General features: G+C 26.7%; 1 protein-coding gene across 8 annotated transcripts in view; it reads right to left on the bottom strand.

The window, feature by feature from the left end:
- Positions 1 to 1854: 1854 nt before the first annotated feature.
- LOC132927073 (MAP kinase-activating death domain protein) overlaps positions 1855 to 24166 on the bottom strand; it is a 35828-nt gene continuing 13516 nt past the window's right edge. For 2 of the 8 annotated variants that reach the window (XM_060991521.1, XM_060991523.1), the window contains exons 10-34: positions 24070 to 24140; positions 23872 to 24004; positions 23593 to 23795; positions 22493 to 22944; positions 22296 to 22418; positions 21970 to 22178; positions 19888 to 20064; positions 19276 to 19716; positions 18306 to 18540; positions 17418 to 17513; positions 17198 to 17337; positions 16965 to 17123; positions 16666 to 16845; positions 15828 to 15960; positions 14705 to 14871; positions 13354 to 13530; positions 13073 to 13223; positions 12827 to 12956; positions 12524 to 12740; positions 12186 to 12458; positions 11038 to 11217; positions 8887 to 8895; positions 5740 to 5812; positions 5619 to 5665; positions 1855 to 2814 (exon numbers count right to left, since the gene is read on the bottom strand). In XM_060991521.1, the coding sequence (XP_060847504.1) occupies positions 2674 to 2814; positions 5619 to 5665; positions 5740 to 5812; positions 8887 to 8895; positions 11038 to 11217; positions 12186 to 12458; positions 12524 to 12740; positions 12827 to 12956; positions 13073 to 13223; positions 13354 to 13530; positions 14705 to 14871; positions 15828 to 15960; positions 16666 to 16845; positions 16965 to 17123; positions 17198 to 17337; positions 17418 to 17513; positions 18306 to 18540; positions 19276 to 19716; positions 19888 to 20064; positions 21970 to 22178; positions 22296 to 22418; positions 22493 to 22944; positions 23593 to 23795; positions 23872 to 24004; positions 24070 to 24140 (4317 nt within the window). In that variant the 3' untranslated portion in view covers positions 1855 to 2673. Of the gene's footprint in view, positions 2815 to 3528; positions 3675 to 5618; positions 5666 to 5739; positions 5813 to 8852; positions 8896 to 11037; positions 11218 to 12185; positions 12459 to 12523; positions 12741 to 12826; positions 12957 to 13072; positions 13224 to 13353; positions 13531 to 14704; positions 14872 to 15827; positions 15961 to 16665; positions 16846 to 16964; positions 17124 to 17197; positions 17338 to 17417; positions 17514 to 18305; positions 18541 to 19275; positions 19717 to 19887; positions 20065 to 21969; positions 22179 to 22295; positions 22419 to 22492; positions 22945 to 23592; positions 23796 to 23871; positions 24005 to 24069; positions 24141 to 24166 lie in introns of those variants that run through there. The other 6 variants (XR_009661611.1, XR_009661612.1, XR_009661613.1 and 3 more) reach the window with 6 other exon arrangements.

The following is a 24166-nucleotide window of genomic DNA, read 5'->3' on the forward strand; positions in this document are numbered from 1 at the left end:
AAATCTTTAAGGCCCACTAATGACTAATAGCGAATAATATACATGTATATATAATATGTATAATACTATTATGTATATAATAAAAATATACAATAATATTATTTTAAATAAATATGTTATTAATGTTATTGTGGTATGGTTCACTGCCCAGTTCTACGCTGCCCACGGTCCACTTGTGGGCCGCGGACCATGGGTTGGGGACCGCTGATGTAGGGTATTACATCGAGTACAAGTTCACTATTACTAATAAGTCTAAAGAACAACATTTTATAGTGCTTAATTGAAAATGTTATTACGTCTAATATAATTTTTAAATTAAAATGTTTATATTTTAAATTATAATTCAATTGTATAGATGGTTTATAAATAAAATTTTACTTTACAGTCCTAGTTTGAAGTTTTATTGTTCTATAAATTAAATCAAATAGACTGTTTAAAATGTAGCCATCATGTAAGATTTATAGTTTTTATTGTTAATTTTTTCAATTCCATAAACTTAATATTGGTCTCCAATTATCTATTACAGTAAAAACTCTATATAACATAAATATTACATTATAATGGTTGGTTTGATTTATAATCTATTGTATAATTCTTATACCCTCTCTATTACGAAAACTCTCTATAACGTAAGAAATCTCTTGGTCCCTTCAAATTTGTTATAGAGAGTTTTCACTGTATTAGATAAGAGTGCATGCGACTAGTGTTGTTCTCATCTATCGAAATAGATTTAGTCCATAGCCATAAATATTTAAATTTAAATTAAAAAAAAATATATTTTTAAAAGTAATTATAATAATTGTTAAGGACCACATATGTTTATATAATAATAAACTGTATTATTACACAGTGGGACAGGGCTATCTAACTATTGTTTAATATTAATATACCCATTAAACCTTAGTCATATTTGGGAAATGGATTACTCACAGCCAGGGACATACACAGTGGGGTGTTTTGGGTGTTCAAACACCCCCTGAAATACTTGGGTTTTTGCATGGTTATTTACTTATTCAATTTTAATATTAATTTTGTTAGATTAATGTTTTATCTAAAAAAAAGTATTTAAAGTATACCTAATTTTCATAAAAATTTTTGGTATATTTATTAAAAAAAGTTCTACTTTTCAATAACTAATTTTCAAAAATACCCCCCAAAACTTTTTTCTGTGTACGTCCCTGCTCACAGCAGATAACTGCTGGGTGCACAGAATTATTAAGTATCAGTGACATGGCAAACTAAAAATTTTCTGGTGGCAAGTTAAAAATACCACATGTACCCACCCACTACTATTATTACAGTAAGTAGCAATGGGAAGGGGAGGGAGCTTCAAAATATTCTTATAAATAATCTTTTAAATGTTTAAGTTATAAATGCATAAATGTATTATAATATAATAGTACTAATTATTTCAGATCATTATTGACTATCTATTTAGTATATCATATCACATTTTCAACTAGGGTACCCAACAGACACCACCCACAGCCCTGTTAAAAAAAATTTGTGAGGCAATTGCCTTTGAGATTGTCGTCCACCACGCCACTGATAAGTATTAACTTAAAAACAGCATCACACATGTTGTACACAACTCAATATCGATAACAATAGATGATTAATGAAAGGTTCATTCTAATGATCTAGTAAGACAGTTTTTAGTCAAACTTTACAAATTCCACTTAATTTTTAATAGATTTTAGTAATAACCAAGATACTCGTACTGTAAATGAGCAGTAATATCGTTCATAATTGGTCGTAACAACATTCAACAATCTTCGAAACCGTTCCAAGTTTTATATTATATAAATAGTATAATTATTGTTTTTGAAGTTTTATAAATAAATGCAATATATCTTGATTGATTATAAACAATTAATATTCATATTTTTAAATATTGAAAACAAATAATTGTCGGGCACACAGCACATTTTTGTTTTAATTGAACTGTACATGAACTTCAACTTTGATATGACTCATTGAATTTAATATGTTCCTCACTAAAAAAATTTTTTTTAAATATTTTTACATAACATATAGTAGGTATACCTACAGAAATAATTGTATTAAACAATGCATATGTATTTTATTTGATAAAATTAACACCACATTAAACACATGTTATAGCTATATGTATAACACATTAACAAAGACAATTTTAAAATAAAATTTGATACAACTATACATTATTATAATGCCCTAAATATTTGCATGTACCTACAATTATCAATATATATACATACATATATATGTATATATGTATGTATATACATTTATGTTCATAACATGGTTGCTCAAACTTGTTAAGTATTTGCAAGAAATTAACAATTGCATAAGTTTAAGAAAATATAACTAATCTGTTATTAGGTACTTTTTTCTTTACCTAATATTATAAAGATTATAATAAATGATAATATAATAATTATAATAATATTTTTTATCCTATATATTTAAAAAAAAAAAACATATTATTTAGTAAAGTTATAAATAATCTAAATAAATCTAATTAAAAAAATGGTGTTACGAAAGTTATTTAGCCATTTAAACATGAATAGCTGTTGAACATCAAAACTATATAATAATAAACAAATAGGACTTTCTACTTAATTCTAAATACCATATTTCCTTGTTTACATATTTAGGTATATTAAACACCTGTAATAATGTCCTGAGACATTAGCATTTTTCACTTGATTCGGCTGAGTATGTTGACAACTTTCGTTGTGTTTTGTCTTTATAGGTTTGACTAATTGTCCGTTTATGACCAGCAGCAATATACGAAAACACGCATAGTACTGCATAACAAATTTGTCCAGCCTTAAACAAACAAACATGATAAAATAGTAGTGTATATAATATGAAATATATTTGTTTTAAGTATTATAGCTGATTCAATGCATTTCAAAGCAATTCAATGCATCAATTAAACTACTACCACTTAATTGATTTTTTTTTTAATAAAAAATAAATCTATATTATAAAATATATATATAGAACCTATGTTCTAATTTTCTCAGCCAATTTAACATTTGCTTAATTTATATTGTTACTATTTGGAGAGGAATGCATTATAATTCAAGGAACTTTATACTTGTGAAAATCAAATTTGTTACCTAAGTACTAAGATAGTTGGTAACATTTCAAAGCAATTGAAATTGTATTCATTTTTTGTTTAAGTGATTCATAAATCGGAATAAGATACATTTTAATTAATCATATAAATATGCATTCAAAATTTTAAGAAAAATAGAATTCTAAACCTTTAAGTATAAAAACATATAATTATTAATTTTATAAAGAGTATACATTTTTTGACAAATTTATTACCTATATTTTTAATTTATATGTTATGACGTGTTCCTATTGCCATTATAAAATAATTAATTTATAATCGGTAGGTTAACCGAATTGACTGAGAAAATGAACATAGGTAACACTAAGTGAAATAGATCACTCTGTATTGAAGAAGGCATATAATAAAATAATATAATAAAACGTATATGAAAAAAAAAAACAAAAACAAAACAAAACCTTAATGTGGGAGTGACAAACAAGAACATTCCAGTTTATATTATAATAATAATTTAGCTCTCCGTGACTTTCATTGTTCTCAGCATCAATGTTTGCGTATATACAATAGACATGATGCGGTGCAAAGACAATAACATTTCGCTAGCCTAAAACAACATAATGTTATCTATAAAAAAATAGTACGTTGTCAAATAATCACCATCGACAATTATGAATACATTTTACATAGCATAATTAATAATTCTTTGGAAACATATTATACGCAAATGCAATTTTTCATGCAGATGAAATTAACTCATATTGCAATAAGTTTATATATTATGACTATAACTAAACCTAATGATATACGACTATAATTGTAATAGGTACATTTTAATAATGTTAAATAAAATAAACTTTGTTTTAAATTTTTAATAATACGAATATGCATAGGCGTGCACAAGTCTTCATGGTTGCGGTGATACTAAGAGGGAAGGAAATTAAGGGGTCTTTATGGATTAGCCCCTCAAAAAGTTAGCCCCCTCCATTTAATTTAAAGTCATACAAACTCATTACAATTAATCGAAATAATATTATTATATGATTTTTATATAAAATTCAATCTTGAGTCTTGACTAAGACTACTTTAATGGTATTAAACAATTTTGTTTTTAGAATTTGAAAAGCTTAGGTATCTATTAGATAAAACGACTTGTCGCTATTGTTAGGTATTGAAACAATAATTACAATAAATTAGAAAATTAAAATTTTTGATTGTCCGTCAAAACCAGAAAAGTCTTTGACAGTTATTGTTATTTTATACTATAATACATTAATAGCTACCTAAAAATGAAACTGTAAAATATATATTTTGCAAAACAAATTTCTCAGAGAAGCATTCCATGCACCCTCTATAGAAATAATTAGGTACATATAGCGATCTATATTTATTCTGCATCTGCCTTTATACGGTATTAGTGTATTACACTTCATTTACTACAGGTAGGTAGTATAAATAATATATAGATTGTAAAATATTAGTTAGTTATGAATAATAATACTTTTAAATTATATAAAGAAAATATGAAGTGAATGCTTCTGAATTTATCTAATCGTATTTTAAATTAATTACTATATTATTTTTAATTAACTACAATTTATATATCAGTAAGGCTTGTTTACATTCGAGTAGAAATTTAAATTACCTACAGATAAAAAAAATGAATTTTTTTGCATAATCCATGTCTGCGACTAATGTGAAATTATTATACCTACCTATTTTAATCTCATCCACGTAAGATGCATAGTTAGAGTAATTTAAATATTAACCCTTTTTGATTTATTATTATAAAATAACACATATTTGAGTTGAGTAATTAAAATATTGATAGTTAGATTGACTCTAATTAAAGTTTTTATTAATTTATTTTTATTAATGATTCAATACATAAACATGCAAAGAGTGTATTAACTATTAGGTATGTACCCCAGCGTAGATATTACTAATTGAGTTAATTTATAAAAAAAAGAAAGAAAAAGATGAGTTTGTCGGATGGGCCACTGTCAATTTACAGATTTCATTTTAGTTGGCCTATAAATAAAAATAACTAAGTGCTCTATTTGTAGGTAATAATGTATAAACGTATATTTGTATGTACATTATACGGATAGGTCGTAGGCACACAAAGAAATAATACAGCTACAATGCGTAGGTAGGTACTAAGATTGTTTTAAACAAAATACTTTAAATGAAAAAATGATGTAGGTATATTTATAATATTGGTGACATGGTGAAATGGTGGATTTCAGATGTTATTTTGAATTTTAGTACAATAATGAATCATCACGTTCGAAAACAGATTCTAATAAAGGGAGAAACTATACTGTTTCAAAGTAATAACTGATAGGTATAGTATCGAGTTTGAACATTTCAAAATGTTCGGGTTTAATAATTAATAAATAATAATATAAACAAACATTAATCATGCAATTATATTATTGCGATATAGGTACTTTGGGCATGCATTTTAAAACAGTTATTAACCTATACTACATAATATATATATATAGAACCCAAGTTCTAGAACATAACATCATTAGTTACTACTTACCATAGGTGATTCGTATTGCCTTTGAATAATATGCTTCAATTTCGGATCTTAAAACACATTAAACGGTTATGGTTTTAGCAACAGTTGTTTGAAATAAACTAAATTATTTGGGTATACTCACTGTATTCTTCCAAAACAAATATTTTTTTCTGCACTGTAAAACACTTTCGCACGTGATCAAGTCGAACGAAAAACTGAAACGAAACAATTAGTTATTAGTTCTTAACGTAAACAATATTTTAAGTGAGATGACTAGATGTGCTGGTGATGCTATTTATTATGTATGTATAGTTGTTAAGTATTTAATTTTACATTCGCTAACGGCATCGGATTAAAATTGTGCACCTAATTTATTGATCTTTATATATATATATATAATATATATATTATATACTACTAATTAATTAAGTTTTTATCAAGACAATTACTATAGACATTAAAATTATTACAACAATAAATTATAGTTAGTCAATCGTTTTATTTATACTCGTATTTTATAATTAGGTAGGTAGGTACAGCACTGTATATTATAAACACACAAATCGCGATCGACGCGAAACTCGGAGTTGTCATTGATGGGAAAAATTGGGATGAACAAGACATCTACAGAAACGTCAGAAGCCGGAGTGAAGTGATCGTAAACGATAAACGATGGCATTGAAAAAACAAATTTTAGCAGAGCTTGATGAAACCTCAGTTTTGTTTCTCTGGCCACTACGTTATTTAATTTAGGTACCGCGTTTAAATCGATGCACAAATTTCTTCAAACATTTTCAGCCGTTCTTCAATAGGTACTTTAAGAAATGCTATTGAAAATTGCCATCCAAACTTGAATTAAAATCTTAAAAAAAAACGATCAGCCATTTACTACTGAGCTTTTCAAAATAAATATAGCACTTTCAACAACAACAAAAGTCAGTCCTACTAGTCACACGCGGGTAATGAAAATAATGATCTCGTTTTTAAATCGATTCTGATCCATCATGTGATGATTGTAATATGCTATATGGTAGATACGAGATACCTATGTAATTATTGGTCATATAGGTAATAAATGATATTGAAATGCTCTACGTTATTTTATTATTGGCTGGACGTAGAAAACTGTAGGTAAATTGAAGTATTATTATTAAAACAAAAATGGCGATTTAATTTTTGTAATGAAAACTGGTGCTGTTAAGAAAATATAGAATATATAATGCTCGGTGATCCATTTACTGCAACAGTCTTTATTTCTAAAACTATTTTTGCGTTTTCACGTTACATGATTTAATCCGTTATAAAACAACATTTTTTAAATTTTTATTTTTTTCAAACGATAACATGCATTTTTAATACCTTGTTCCAAAGTAGAATATATTTTATTGCAGAACTTCGATACATATAAATACAATTTTGGACAAGCAGTTTATAATTATAAGTATTCATATAGTTTAGAACTGGGGTGGTTAAGAGTGCCCCGCAAAATGTTGGTCCGCTATTAAATACTTACAATAACTAAACCGTTTGACTGAAATTTGATTTTGATAGATAAAAATATTCCAAATAGTATTCTGATTTGGAACATGATATTTTTCCAAAAATGTTGTCTTATAATGATTTGAAATTATTTAAAATATATATTTTTAAAAAGTTAGTGTCTTGCGATAAATGGATCACTCGTATAAGGGACTTCTGATCGTCATATCGGAAAAACAGCGCTATAGTTTTTATACACGTTGTAAATAATTTTTATAAGTACCAATAACTTACAACACGTTACATAGGTAAAAATGGGTAGGTATCTATTGCTATCGTCTATTAAACCTTAAAATATTTTATAATTTATACCTAGTGTAGGTACCTAATAATAACACATACCACATATTTTATAAAGGTAATTATTTAAATTAAATACAGTAATACACATGCAACACAATAGTGGGTAATACAAATTGTAAGCGCAAACTAGTTAATGTAAAAACAATTCGGTGCAGCTACATAATAATATTATAATCATACTATAATAGTCTATACAGGTACACACACTTACGGTAATAAGTCTAAAGTTAAACACAGAACAGTGATAATACTTAAAACATATTATTTATGGTTGAACATCGTTTTGATAAATATTTTTTTTTTTTTTTATAAATAATGAAATGTAATATGTCGGACAAAAGCACAAACATCAAAAATCAAAGCTTAAGTCAACTAGTGAGATGGCCAGGCAGTTACTGTAAATAATTATATAGGTAATTTACACATAGTCATTATCAATACACGTTGATGATACACATATATGAATATATGTATATACATATTTATATATACGTGCTACATAGGTAGGTACATGTAAACATATACATGCGTCATATATATCTATGTTATATATATTACTGAAAAACTAAGCTGTTATAAAGTAATACATAAACATATATACATATATATTTTTTAAAATTATTTTCATCGTCAATTATTTTTACTGAAATATATAGGTACCTGATCGAGTGACTTAGTTTTCAATGACATGCTTACACAGACTCTAACAGGCATGTACGTACGCACGCACGTGCACACACGCACACACACACACATATACACACACACACACTCACGTCACACATATACACACACACTCACGTCACACATATACACACACACACTCACGTCACACACACACACACACACACACACACACACACACACACACACACACACACACACACACACACACACACACACACACACACTCACGCACACGCACGTACGCACGCACGCACTAACATACACACATATATACACATATATATATAGATAGGTAAGTAAGTATATGTATATGAATACATAATAGGTATGTTATATGCATATAGATGTAGTTATGTAATATGTATATATAAATATAATTTTTTTTTTGTAATGTTTTTGTGCAATTACAGCCATGCTCCCCGTTGTAGAAACTCCTAAATAAATGCATCATTATTATTTATGTTGTTCACGTTTAGTGTGTGTGTATAGGGTAGAACGATCGAGGAACAGTAATTTGTAAAACAATAATAATAGAAAAAAAACAGTGACGCTACTCGTCTGCATAATATATATATATATATATAGGTAATAAAAGAAAATAAATAAATAAACGAAATATTTTACAGTCCAATCGTATATACGTAATATGCACTAGAGTGGTTGAATTATAGCAAACAGGAAATCAAAACTATATTATAATATCTATTACCAATGACAAAACCGTACTTTGTTTAAACGTAAATGTTGCTAATATAGGTACCTCAAAGTCCTGAACGAGACAACAATCCATCGCGTTATGACATTTCATAAAAAAAAAAAAAAAGGACAATTGAAAATCAACAAAACACAACTAAACATTATGTTTAACACGAATAATTAATATTATTATACATCGTGTTTCGATAATCATTATATTATCGACCTGACCGAGGACCATCTCAAAAGTTTCTTAAACTTTGCAGTTAACAAGAGGAATAACAACAACACGACGTGTTTTTCTGACTGAAATAAAACATTAAATTTAATCCAAGGCGATAACAATAAATTATCATACCGTTGTATACATTTATTGATATATATATATATATATATATATATGTATGTATTCATATATCTATATATTATGTATTCATATATCTATATATTTTTATAAATATTTAGATATAAATGAGCGTTAAAACACGTGTGAAGTATAATATTTTAACGAGCGTGGTGTTATTAATAAAACTTTGAGAATAAAAATAACAATAAATAAATAAATTATAAAGCGTATTGAACATTCTGAATTGTTAAAAAAAAAAAATGTAAATATAAATATCCAAAAATATTGAATATTGAATATACTTATACAATACGTCTCAGAAATAATGATCATGATCCATTCAAAATATCACTCGTATTAATTATTTAATTCAAACAAATTTGGGATAAAAAAATATAAATAAAACCATCTGTTGTGAGCAAGTATCGTTTATCTCCCAAATTTGTCGATATAAAATGTATTAAATATATTCATTTTTTAAAGGGACATTTTGAATGGTTCTGTATTTCTAGGACACAATGTATCTATATATATATATATATATATATATACAAATATATATATATATACAATCACACAAAATAAAATATATATTATGTAAATATATATATAAAAAAATATATAGATCAGAAAAGATATAAAGTATCGCATGCCTAATTTTCTGTAAAAATCGCGGTTAATAGAAAGCTTTAAGAAAATATACACGCCTATTCACGATAATGATATAATAGTAGGTAGGTACTAGGTACTTTTTATTTTATCGTGTATACATCATGAATTAAGTGTAGTTAAGTTATACCAACGACCCGAATTTGAAGTGGGATTATTCGAATATAAATTTATACTATATATTATACATAAATGTATTGCAGCTTCATTTACGTATTTATTGTGTTAATGTTTTAAAATCAACACAACAATAATGTTTTAAGAAAGTTTTGAGAGGTCCTTAAAATATATAAATTTGTAGTAGTAAGTTGTAATTAACAGCTTTCTTTGTATGTAAGTTTAGTAATCATAATATAGTTAAAAGAAAAAAAGTTTTTGCTTAAAATTAATTTTGTTGGGTATAGAAAAGTATATAGATATATATATATATATATAATATGTAAATTTACTTTGATATCCTTTTTTTGAAAATTCTTTAAAAAAAGAAAATATATGAAAGATCTAAAAAGAAGTTAGAAAATTAATCCACTACAAAAAGTAAAACAACATTTTATCATTATAAGAAACAGACATTAAGATATCTGATATAATGAACAAATATAATAACAAATATTAGAAATTTAGTTATTGTAGTTATAAAAAAATAAGGATTTAAGGATAAGGTAGTTAAAATTGTTGTCATATTTTCATGATTGTTATTGATATATTGCCATATTTTATGTGATATTTATATATTATTATAGCCGTTATAGGTATTATCCTTTATCTTATTTATTGTAATTAATAGTTTATTACTTATACACGAAAAGATATTATTATATATACATATATATCTATGATGTGGTAGTAAACTTGTTTTTCTTTTAACCACAAATAAATTGAGAAAGGAGGGTTTTAAACAAAATACTACCAATAAAAATTATAATAATAAAAAAATAAACATATAAAATAATATCATTGATAATAATTAAAATAATAATGATAATATATGTATATAAAAAAAATAATTATAATAATAAAATAATAATATTGTAATAATAATAATAATAATAATAATAATATATTATATTAACAATAATAATAATAACAGCAACAACAATAACAATAGTTTTAATAATAATAGTAATAGTAATAACAATAAAACGCATAATAGTAATATATATCATTGTTGCTGCGACATGCATTTTATTTATTACTTACCTTACTATCAGCGAATAATAAACCAACACCTTCCATGCATACTTGAAGTATACCACCTTCCCCAGTTGCCATGTCCTTAACAGGAAACTCGCCTCCTAATTCAACTCCAGGAATGATACCTTGTCCTCTCTCTGCGGCTTTTTCCATGGAATGCTTGATACGAGTATACAAATCTTTGCACTGTATAGCGTAATATATAAAATAAAAAAATATTTACTCAATGTTTTGTATAAAAAAAAAAAAACCAATATTTGTACTCTATTCAAGTCAAGAATAGGATGATCGAATTGCACTTTTTACCCATAATAAGAATTGAACTTGGTTAAAAGAAAAGTTAATGGTCGAACTGTACACGTTCAAAAAAGAGGTTTCAACAATATATTCGAAAAATAAACTAATAAACGTTAAAAAATAATATTACGAATTTTGTTTACGTTATGGCGTATTTAATATAGTATTATAATTGGTTCTCGAATGTCATTTAGATAATTCAGATAATTTTGTCATCGAAAATCGACAAAAGAATAGCCGGATAATATATTCTTAATATAACCAATGTCAGTCCTTAGCCTTTAAGATGAAAGGGAAATGAGTGTTTTCTAAATTTTAATCTCTTAAAATGTACGATATTTTTGTCAAAATATGTTTTTAAACCCGAGTGCAGTTCGACCATTGCCTTTAAGAAAACTTCTAAATGGCCGACTTGTGTGTAAGGTCAGTTTTACAACAGACTGTTGATTTAGGGGGGGGGGGGGTAACAAATGTGTATTGCTTGACTACCATCTGATGAAAACTGTTCGCTTGGTTACTTTCTTAACTTGTATAGAGTATAATTCTTTTTTTTATCGTTTGAATTAACATTTAAATTGGATAGCATGTGGTAGTTAAAATTGTTATAGAGCTATAATAATATAAGTAATTAAAGTAATTTGTATTTTTAAGGACCACATCTAATTAAAAATAGGTAAATACTTTGAAGTCTGTGATATTAAATAAAAAGTCTACGGTGGTACGCCCGGCTGATTAGGTTAAAACGGTTAGATAAATTGTAAAAGGATGAGACTTGAATGTAAATTCTCGGCTCTGCAAATGTCTATTAAGTTCATCACGTCATTGGATAAAGAGTAGGTATTGAGATTGTCACTTACTTTTTTTGTATAATATTTGTTCAGTTGAAGTTGTCCACCGTTGGCGGTTCTCCAAAGACAAAATATTTTACTTCTAGGGCTGTAAGTCATGTTTACAATGCGTTCATACCACCATCTACTGACAATCACTCCGCTCACTGATCTTAAAACTAGTCCGTCGTCTCTAACTTCTAAGAACAACAATTCCCCAGTTGAATCACCACAGTGTACAGCAAAGCTTTGTCTATGTGCCTGTCTTGAATTTGATGGCTTCAAATCAACATCATTTCCATTCTAAACAGCACACCAAACAAATAGGTATTAAATAAGTATTTAGGCTAAAGCATGTTGAAACTTACCAAATTGGCTAGTTGAGACATGAGGCTCGTTATTTCAGTCGCGTAACAATTTGTCACTCTACTTTTCCCGACTAAAGTCCTAACGATTTTCATAATACTTTCTTTAGGAACGTTTACCATGATCATAAATGCAATTAAATTGTATATCATTATGGATAGGAGTTTATCTTCATCGTATTCTAGGCGTTTCCGTTCACTTTGGTTTAGATTTTTATACCTATAAGATAATTATTAAAATACCAACATTTATAAACATGAATATATATTATTTTATGTTATAAAATAAAAAATCTTTTTATAGACCTTTCCATCATTTCTACTGGTCCTTGATCCATGCCTATCATGTCTCTCTCTTGACTGACAGCATCAATGAATACATCTTCCCAAAATTTTAATTGGTTCCAAATTGTACTCCGTTCTTTTCCCAGTATACCTGTACAAAATAATTGTGACGCGTGTTAGTATTATTAACATAATCTTATTTTGTAACCATTATACATTTATAAGTATTTTTAATTTAAAATAGTAAATGTAGGTATATATAAATACCTTCAAACAAATAAGTACGTCCTGATTCTGGGCTAGGTGATCCAGACGCGGTGTTCAACAAATTACCTCCGTGATATCGAAATCCAGCGCTTAGTGATGATTTACTAGACCAAATACTTTGAGTACGATTCTTATTATTCGTCTTGAAAAGCTGTAATGGAAAATATTTTATTTTCTATAATTTAATTGTAAAACTTAAGTAATAACTAAAAAAAAACATAAAACGCTAAACTTTTGTTCCTAATATACAACTTTTAAGTAAAAATTTTCAATGTACTTACTCCTGTATTATCAAGTTCGCTGTCCGACACAGCACTTCGAAAGAATGATGAATTGTTTCTGCAGTTATTACTTGTCATCCGTTTCAAATAAAACGACGGATTGTTGACTAGTACTGTACTACTGTTACAACTGGATTCATCTGATACTACTATAGGCCCAATGGATGATCCTTCTCCCTAAAAAATCGAGTAGATGTTTTTTTAGTAACTCTTAAAAGAGTTTAAAATCGTTGCTATTATTTCACCATCAATAACAATTTATTATATTTAAATCAAAATACTTATTAATATTGCTTTCGTATATACGTGTTTTAATTTTTAAAATGAGTAAAAATATATAAATCTAAAATCTTAATAGAATTATTTCAAAGTACAAATTTTCAAAACCAATTTACATTTAAAATGAATTCAATGACATTTAATTGCATCGATGCATTTGATTTTTATAAAATGTAATAATATAAAAGAACATAAATTATTTGATTCACCTTATAAATCTAATATGAACACTAAATTATCACTTTAATCGTCAATGTAATTGTTTCGCACCAATGAATCAAACATTATAGGTTTAATTGACTTATCGATGAAAAAATGGTCTGCTAGTAGTTAGTACCTAATCTAATTTAACGTTTTTACTTAGAGTTACATTTATTGTTTTCACTCCCCCGTAAGTAAAATTTATGCAGCTTTTAAATATAAATATTTCAGGTTATGTATTATAAATTCCGGAAATATATATGATTAGGCTATGTAGGAAAGAAAATCTTCCACATTTTCTAAAAGTGTTTTCAAGCCTAAAAGATTGAAAACTTTATTCTAACAATGAATTAATTAAATATTTCTTTTAAATATGTAGATATTAGGTAAGTATATTATAATAAATAATATAATTAAGTTAATTTTATTGCAGTATTGGCAACATTTTTCGATAAAATAATATTGATAGAAAAAATAATAATATTTATTTGTATTTTGCTTTTTATTTTTAATATTATTTATTTAAGATTTTATTTTTTTGATTTCATCAAAACAATTGATCAAAAACAATTTTGATAATACTTAAACAAATTATTCTGTTTAAATTTTTTTCTTATAAAATATTAATGAAAAGTATCTAGTTAACTATAAAACTATTTTAATTGAACTCCTGCATCTCTTCAAAGTGTATAATTACCTAACGCGATACAATATTTGGTTATTACCTAGGAATTTTTGACAGCAGCTTTAATTTATACTTAGAAATAATACACATTCTTATATAAGTAGAAAGTAAAAAGTAATTAAAATCATACATAAAATGTCTATGGTAAATTATACATAAATATATATATATAAACAAATTATTTACTTCATTTTCCAAGAAAGGGTTTGTTGAAATTTGTTCTGGTTTATTGTTTTCGATATTCATTAACTCATTGAACGTTTCATTTAAAGAAACATTAGAAGTCGATCCTTCTCCGTCATCAGCTAATGAAAATTCGTGTGAAAATTTTCCAGCTCCACTATTTTTACATTCTAATTGACAATATTAAATAATATTATGATTTAGTTTAAAATTATTAAATTTGAGATTTATAAGCATATAATATAAATACAACGCGATTCTTTTAAAAGCACACTCGCATTTAATTAAATGTACCTGTTAATAGTTTTTGAAATATTTCTACATAATTTAAAGTCCTACATTTTTGAAATCATTTGTATCTCATTTTTACTATTTGTATTGTTATATATTATTTTTATTATGTAATAAACTGTTTTGGCCGAGGTAGGGTTGTGTGAACAATATTGGTTCAGACTTAAATGGTAAGCTTGTAATAATTATATTATAGTAAATTAATTATAGTTTTTCTGTTATAACTCATAAGCCGTAGACAGAAAATGACAATGGACGATTGTAAACTCTAACGATGATAAATTCTCTCACGTCTACTTAATTTCTACTTGAAGGGTATATGTAATCTTTTCCGAGTCTGTAGTACTTCGTTTGCATATAAATTGTATAATTAAAATTTAAAGTTTATAATAATATACACACATGAATTTCAAAAGTCAAGTTTATAAATCATAGTAGTAAGACGCAATAAAAAACAATAATAATATAAATTGATTTCTTTAGCTGAGAGGTATAATTATAGCCAAGATAGGAATAATACAATTAAAAAACTGGTTAAATTGAATATATATTTTTTATTATTTTTTATTTTTTTATTAATGTTATCAGTTTGTGTCAACTTTTATATCAGTAAGACGTATCCACGTCTTCGTTTCGACTAATGACGTACGTGAAATACCTACATTGACCAGAAATCACATATTTTCTATTAAATTCGTCAGTTTTACGATTGATTAGTAATAAACGTTTATTAACAAGGTACTCCACAATTAAAAGCATTACCCTGTGAATAGCACATTAAATAATATGTTTTCATATTTATATATACTCGTATATACAAAAATAAGAATTTTACCAGATAATCCAGATGTACTGGTTTGAGAAGATTTCCTAGATGTTTGATAAACACTTGACATTGGTGAACCAGCAATACTTGGACTTTGTAGTGGTGATTGTACATTTTCACGGCTACTATATGGACTGGACATCTACACATTAAAATAATAATAAAATAGATAGGTATATAAGTGATCCAGAAATTGTATAACTTATACAGTATAAGTTAGATATAATTAACTGTTTACAGAAAGTTATAAAAGATAAATCAAATTATATAATATAATTTTATAAATAATTTTTAAGAATCCTTAAAAGTATTCTATTCCTGTCAATTAGTCATTTCCGGATCCAAGAGTTGGAACTATAACACCTTGTCAGAGAATCATGATATCAAACAATCGTCAGTCAAACAGTGAAAACCCTATTCGAGTACATTTAGTGGTTTTAATGAACAAGAATAATAATGTGAAAACCAAATCTTATTTATAAGTCGTAGGGACTAGAAAGAGATATTAATTATTATACAACACATATAATTTTATTATACAAATTTTAATAGTAGAACAGTGCTTAGATTTTTTTTTTAATACCCAAATTTGAAAATATAGATAATATTTTAACTTAACTATTCAAAATATAGATCTTCATAATATTGAAATAGCTAATGTCCCCTTTTTTTAAATTTCGTGTATTTATTGCAAATCAATATATTAAAAATTGTCAATAATAATCAACACTTACTCATTTAAATAATATTTCATTGAAATTTATGAAAACATACACATCTGTTTAAAACTAATAATTAATCTATCGTTCCATTATGTTACATAAAACAACTAAATGTGAATAATTACTTGAGATTCGAAACCAGTCATAGATATGTCTTTAGCCCAATAATGAGTATGAGCTATTTCTAGTACTTGGAATGCAGATGCTAATCCACCTCCACATTGATTGCCAAAAGATACTTCTAATCCATGAATAATTGCTAATAAGGCTTTAAGCATTCCTTTCCAAACAAATCTATTTATATACTAGAAGGAAAAAATATAATCTTAGTATCATAATAATAACATTTAAATTTATTTCATCGAAATAAGTGTCAATTATATCAATGAAATAATGTACAACAAAAATGTGTTAAAATCATTACCACATCATCAATATGATCACTTGGACTAATTTTATTATCCAGTGTGCGGTTAAGTTTACTGACAACTAAATTCCGGTATCCCTCTTCTTCCATTAACTTTTTGAATCTACTGAGCTTGAGCCAACCTATCCCATCTCCATCAAGAATTTGTTTTGTAACCTAAGATTTACAAGAACCTGTTAGTTTATACATCTATATGTCAATTAAAAATGATTTGGTGGTATGAATCATACATCCTTTAGAAACGTTTCATTATCCATGTGACTATTTGGTTTAACTGATTTTTTGTTTGGTATTTTTGTCGTTTCACTTAGTTTTCTCGGATTTGAGTGACGAATCAAACTAGATTTTTCAACTAAATCATTACGCCCGGCTGAAAATAAATAAATACGAGATATAAATACTAAAATATTGAATTTGTAAAAAATATTTTAGAAAAAAAAATTGATTTACCTTTTGTCGGGAAAGGTCCAGAGGAAGTTCGTTCTTTAGTTTTAGTTACTGGCAACGTGAGCGACGACTTAATATTTTTTTGTTGTTTATTACCACCTAAAACATAATATTAAATTTCTTTGTGTTAATACTCAAATTATTTATTATTTATTTAGTATTTAAGCAAATCATGCTGACAATTCAGCATATTTCCATAAGAAAATATATAAAATGAAACAAAAGTACTGAATTAAAGACAAAAATCTAAGTAGGTAATGAGAGTTGAGGGTACTTTATAGTTGATTAGACAGATAAAATATAAATGTACCATTTATCCTAAAATTGGAATCAGTATATAAAGGAATAAAGTGAATATAAAAAGAATTTTATTATGGTATCTATAGTAGGTAATAATAATTATTATTTTAACATAGATATGTTTTTGGTCTAGGTACAATGCTATTTTTATTTTTCATTATCTATTTTTTTTTTCGTAGTATCTAGGTTGCCTCTAACAACCGACACATAATATAATTAAGTTACTATACCAAGTTCTAAAAAATGGTTTCACAGACAAATTCCTGGTTAAACATAACTATGATTCATTGTTTTTTCAGCTGAGAAAATGAATAATTTTTTAACATAGATAATATTATGTTTTGGGATGGATATAACTTTTCCATTTCTGACCAATTACTGGTAAAAGATTTTACGTACCTAACGCTATTTATTGAAATCTGTTACTATAGCCACTTAATACTCATTATTCTTGGCGGTAATCAAAATATTGATTTAAAATCTACTAATGGCCAAGAATTCATAGTGTTTATACCAACCCAAGGACATATCTATAATTCCTCAATTTTTCTTGTAGAGGAAAATATATAGTATTTTTTTTCTAATCCTTACCAAATAAATCAGTAAACATGCTTGTAGTTTGATTTGCCAATCCATTTATATCGTTTGATATATTTGAAAAAAAATCTTTTGTGGCACCAGTTCCCATCGATGTCACTGATGATTTTCTAATTTCCGAAATAGAACTCGTTGATATTGGGTTAGTTGATGGATTGTTGTCATTTATTTCATCATCAAAACTAAGTTGTTGTGAGCTTAAAGACGTCGATTCACCTAATAATCCTACCTATAAAATAAATAAATATATATACAAATTAATAATATGTAATTGGTATGTACATTATATTTATTATACCTATTCATGGAAAGGTATATTATTTAATATAATAATATATATTATATTTATAAATATTATATTCAAGATTTCAATGTTGAAATTTAAAATTACGTTTATGACAACAACGCATGTACCTAAATACCTATGTGTCTGACAGTACCTGTACAATTCATATCTAAAATAAAATATGGCGGCAGTGAAGTATTAAGGCCTTACAGATTTTATCTAAAGACTTATCACTAAACAAAATAAGTTCAAATTTATCTAGAAAGAGTTTGTAATTAAATATTGAACAAATTTACTATGAAGTTAAATATAAAGGTTATAATTACTTATTATTTTAATAAATAAAATATATTGTAACATATTATATAAAATAATTATTTTCTATATTTTTTACTGTATTAAATTGCATTTAATTTATAATTATTTAAATAATTTTTAAATGCACATAGGTAGGTACTTATGAAATTTAAATTTTTAATAAATATCATTATTATCATTAGTGTTAATTTTTTTCCGAGTCATCGAATGGTTAAATTGTTTCTACTGCATATTGAAAATTATTAAATATATATAATGTAAAATTTTGAAGATAAATTTAAATTGTTTAAAACAATTAAGTTTGAGATATAAGCTTAATAATATATTTATAATAATATAAACAATACAAGTAGCCCCTACCTTAAATCCTTTTTTAGACGCTACTTGTTTTGCACTTTTAGTGAGGTCACCGATTGTACTTTTTCCAACATATGTTAAATCATCAAAAGTGTTTTTACTGACACCAGCCGCTGTTTTACTGGCTTCAAATGCAGTTTTACTAGCTTCGTGCACAGATTTTGTAGCTTCGCCTGCAGCTTTTTTTGCCTGAGTGGTCAATTTGTCTGCTACATGCGCTAGTATTCCTCCAGCTCCTTCTTGACTACTTTGCCTGGCTGTTTCTCTAACTAGTTCTTTGGCTTGAATAGCAAAATGTTCCAATATTGAATTATTTTGACTGGATTGTCTTGTCAACTGTTGGTGTAAGCTATTTATACTTCCCTTTCTTGACGAGGGTGGACTAGACGTTATATTTTGTTTCTTTTCTAGTGCCCCCGGTAATGTTTGATAGAATTCGGATGACTAAAATAAAAAAATAAAATAGCCAGAAATTAAAATTATGTGTGAATGAATACTATTATACATAATATTTATGAAATAATTAATAGTAAATTGTATAATAAATCACTTTATACAGTTTTTATAATAATATAATGTTAAGATGTTAAATATACAGTTTTAGTTTCAACTTACTGTAGATGTTTGCGATGTAGGTCTAAAATTACTATTTTGTTTTTGTTCTACAACTACATGGTTTAAAGCAGAATCACTACCACCTGTGTTATGTCTGCTTAGAAGAAGTTTGTTACTCGTAGCAGTTGCAGCCAACTGTGAAGGTGATTGTTGCAATTGGCTAGATCTAACGATATCCTACAATTTGACAAATATATTTGTGGATAGTATTTATATTTATGATATGATTTTAAAAATGTGCTTGATTTAGAAATGTATTATTGAGTTGTGAAAAGTTGGAGGATTAGGAGGTTATAAAGGTATGAAACATGAAGTCATTGGAATAAATTAATGTGATAAGTGTATTCTACAATCTACATACCTACCAATGTCATTTGACTATTTAAGCGTGGCAAGTTGAGCACATGTAAATAAATTTAATTTCAACAAACGTGCCAGTCTATAGCTTGTGAACTCTAAAAACTAATTTTTTTTTAGGTAAACACTTTGTATGCTTATCATGCTATAGTTATTTTATTATTTTCATTGCTGTGCGAAGATTAAATATCATACGTAATACGTAAATCAAGAAAATACCTATATGACTTAATGTTAAAATTATATTTACTATTTTATTAGTCGGGTTTATAATTGGGTAAAAATTAAAGTTTTTATAATGTAGATAGTAATTAATAATTACCTACCTATATGTGTTATATAATTAATATTAATAGAAGGTACTTAAGTGTTAGTATTGGGCCCGCGAGCTATCGAGAAAATCTCCGTGAGCCGCTAAAAATATGGGCCGATTATGAGTGTTTTGTCGTACCTAATTTTATTTTTTTATGATAACGATAAATTAGTGCTAACATTAGTAAAACATATAACTGATTCGAATTATTAAACCGTACAGAAGCTGCCATACGTTAGAAATCCTAAATCTAAGTCTAAGTAATCTAATACTTTGACTATTCGGCGTTGCGTACACGGGTGACCGGACTCCATACGTATAGTTGAAAACGGAGAGCGAAGAAAACAGGAGAATCTACATATATTGACTTGACCTACAACTTACAAAGTATTTAGGAACTTTGTATACTTAACCAATTATGTACAATCAATTATAATATAATAATAGGTTATTATTCAATAATTGATACGTCTTGTATTAAAATGATGTTAATATAACTAATATAAGTATATAAGTACCTACCTATCATACAATTAAATAATCTAAATATATATTTTTTTTATTTGAAACCGATAAAACGACTATAAACAGTAGCTAATTAAGTATATTATAATTAAGTTTTTTTTTCTAGACATGTACTTTTGTTGGTAAATGGTAAGTTACTTTTTATATACCTAAGTTTATTTTTACAATAATCAAACATCAATAATGTAATCTTAATAAATTATTTACAGGAAATTTTGCCTGTTCTCATGTATATGCTCAAATCGCCACGCTCAATTCACGGGTCTCCGCTTTTCGTGTAGCTAGGTTTAATGTAAATTATCTACCTTTCATAAGTATTAGTTACTTACTCTAAACATTATAATAATAATGATATTGTGTGAAATATGAATTACTATTGAGCTATTATATTACCATGAAAAAATATTTTATTTTTTCTCCGATTATAATTAAATTAATTTGTTTGACAATTAGTTTCAATATGATAAATAATTTGAATACAGAAATCAATACGATAATGATATTAAAACAATATTTAACGTTTGAATTTTTAAATAAAAATATCGGACATAGATATTTAATTTTTTACGGTTATTCACATTTATCCGCCAGATAAGTTTATCCGATGGATCCGACGAATCTGGCGGATAACTGAATGAATGAAAAACCGGGCCTTAATTGAATGAAAATATTATTTATTCACGATAATTATAATTAAATGTATTAGGTAATGATTAATATTTTAGCTTGTATTATTATGTACATTGGTATAGTATCGGTTAATTATTTTGATTGGAAACTCAAAAATGTATTAAAAATAGTTAATTCGATAGAAATGATATTTTTTATAGTTATACTCTAGCACTTATTTAGTTTAGGATTGTAGTAGTTGAACTAAAAATACAAACTATTAAAGATTCGGGTTTAAACATGGGCGAGCTCATGTCACTGTGGCTACTGGACGGCGATGATCCAATAGATTTACTGCCGATTGATTCTATGGTCCCATCATCGTCTGGGCTATCATCTGATGTCAATGGGAATTGTAATGTTATTGGTGGTTCATAAGCAGAATGTACTCCTTGTATTATTGGTCCAATATTGAGTCTTTGACTTTCTAAATAAATATAATATAATATGTTTGTTATTCGTATACATTTTAAGGCAGCAATGTACTATTGTACTATGTATTTGAATAAATAGTATAATATTTATAAATTATTATAATAAATACCTATTTTCACAATTTTTTCACCAGTAACACTGTGTTTGAAATCTTCGCGATAAATTTCTGGTCTCTCGTCTTCACTGCTACTGGTATCACTACCGCCACTATCAGACTGATGACTCCTTTCAGCTATGTAAATACAAAATAAGTATATTTGTCTTTTATATATTAAAACATATCTAACGTGTCAGAAATTATATTACCTATCGCCGAAGAAGGTTGGTTGGAATTTACATTTATATTCATTATATTTTGAATCGAACAATTTTCTTGCCACACGGTAAATATAACAGGCTCTAAGGTATTTGCAAACCATTTAAGCTTATCGCCAATCATAGACGGGTCGTTAACACCTGTTTGAATCCGTTGGAAGACCACATTGTTTGGTGTCAATGCCCATTCGGCAAAATAATCAACTGCTTGTGTTCGAGCCAGTTGACACGTGAAAAGTGAAGGGTTAGGGCGGCTCTTCAGAAAAGAATTTATTTGAAAGAATACTACAGGTCTAGGGTAGAGCCTCAGTGTTCGTGAATGTTCTGTTAGGTTGGCCAATACGTCACCCGACAAGAAGAAACGAACCATAGCCACTCTAATTGCAATATCTACTGAATCGATATCGACAGTATTGTACGCTGTATTTATCGACGTTTGTCTTCTAAAAAAAAAAAAGTAAAGTGCCGTGTTTAAGACTTAAGTATTTAGCGCATTAAAGAAAAAATAAATTTGTATGTGAATGGTAAGTGTAGTGGATACGTTAAACAAATAACCATTACTCCAATGATTTAATAATTGGAAAATTAAGAAATTAAAAAAGAGGGGTTATTGAGTGTACCTATCTATTATATTTTGGCGTTAATGAAACAATTTGAGATAACCAATTTATAAGTCTAATTTTATTGTTAAAATATTAAATCTAAATATTAAAAAAAAATTAGACTTTTTGTTAGCGCACATCATGTACAGCTGTCGAATAAAAAATAATGTGACCATTACCCTAACAAAAATTATCATATTTAAATATATAATTTTAAAAGACTAAGATATAAAATAAAGTTATTTAGGACAACCTGTACGGAATGATCCATTTAACATTAGTGATTTCCAGAGTTAATCAAAATTTTTTTTTTAAATTTAAAAGTAATTAAAATATATAATTATTAAGGAATTAACTATAGTCTATGATAGTATATTCTGAATAAGCAAATCTATAACATAGACCAGAGATTCCCGTGCCGCGAAATTATTTGAAAAATATTTTTAGTATATAGTAGAATTCATTCTAATGAATAAATATTATTATTACCTTATTTCGTTTCCTCGATTTGTACTATTATCAGTGTTTACGACATTACTATTTAATTGAAAGTTTTCCATTTTTCTTTTTGAGATATCTTCACCTGTACTCGTATATTCTATTGGAGGCCGCGATGTTGACATAATTTCATTTTCCGGAAAACTATTTGTTGTTTTATTATAAATATTTATTCGCGAAAGTCCATTTAAAGCCTATTTAAACATAAATAAAATAAGAATAAATTGTTATATTCACAAGTTTATTAATTGTTATGATGATAATAATTACAGATTTCAAATTATTTTTCAAAGTTGACGCTTCAGACTTGGGTAATTGTGGTATAGCATCTTCTCGGTTAACAACTATCGGTGGTGTTATTTTATTTGAATCCAAATCTACTATCCAAACGTCTTTTGGAAATCTGAAACATAAAAGAATGTTTATTGTAATGCATACATGATAATCATTAAATCATCCACAACTAACCTGAAATCTCGTTTTGTTGAAAAAAAACTGGACGGAACTCCAACAACATAAGGCACAGGACTCTCGAATAGCTAAAAGTTATATAAAAGGTAATTGA

Source organism: Rhopalosiphum padi, chromosome 3, assembly GCF_020882245.1.
Source record: "Rhopalosiphum padi isolate XX-2018 chromosome 3, ASM2088224v1, whole genome shotgun sequence".
NCBI lineage: Eukaryota > Metazoa > Arthropoda > Insecta > Hemiptera > Aphididae > Rhopalosiphum > Rhopalosiphum padi.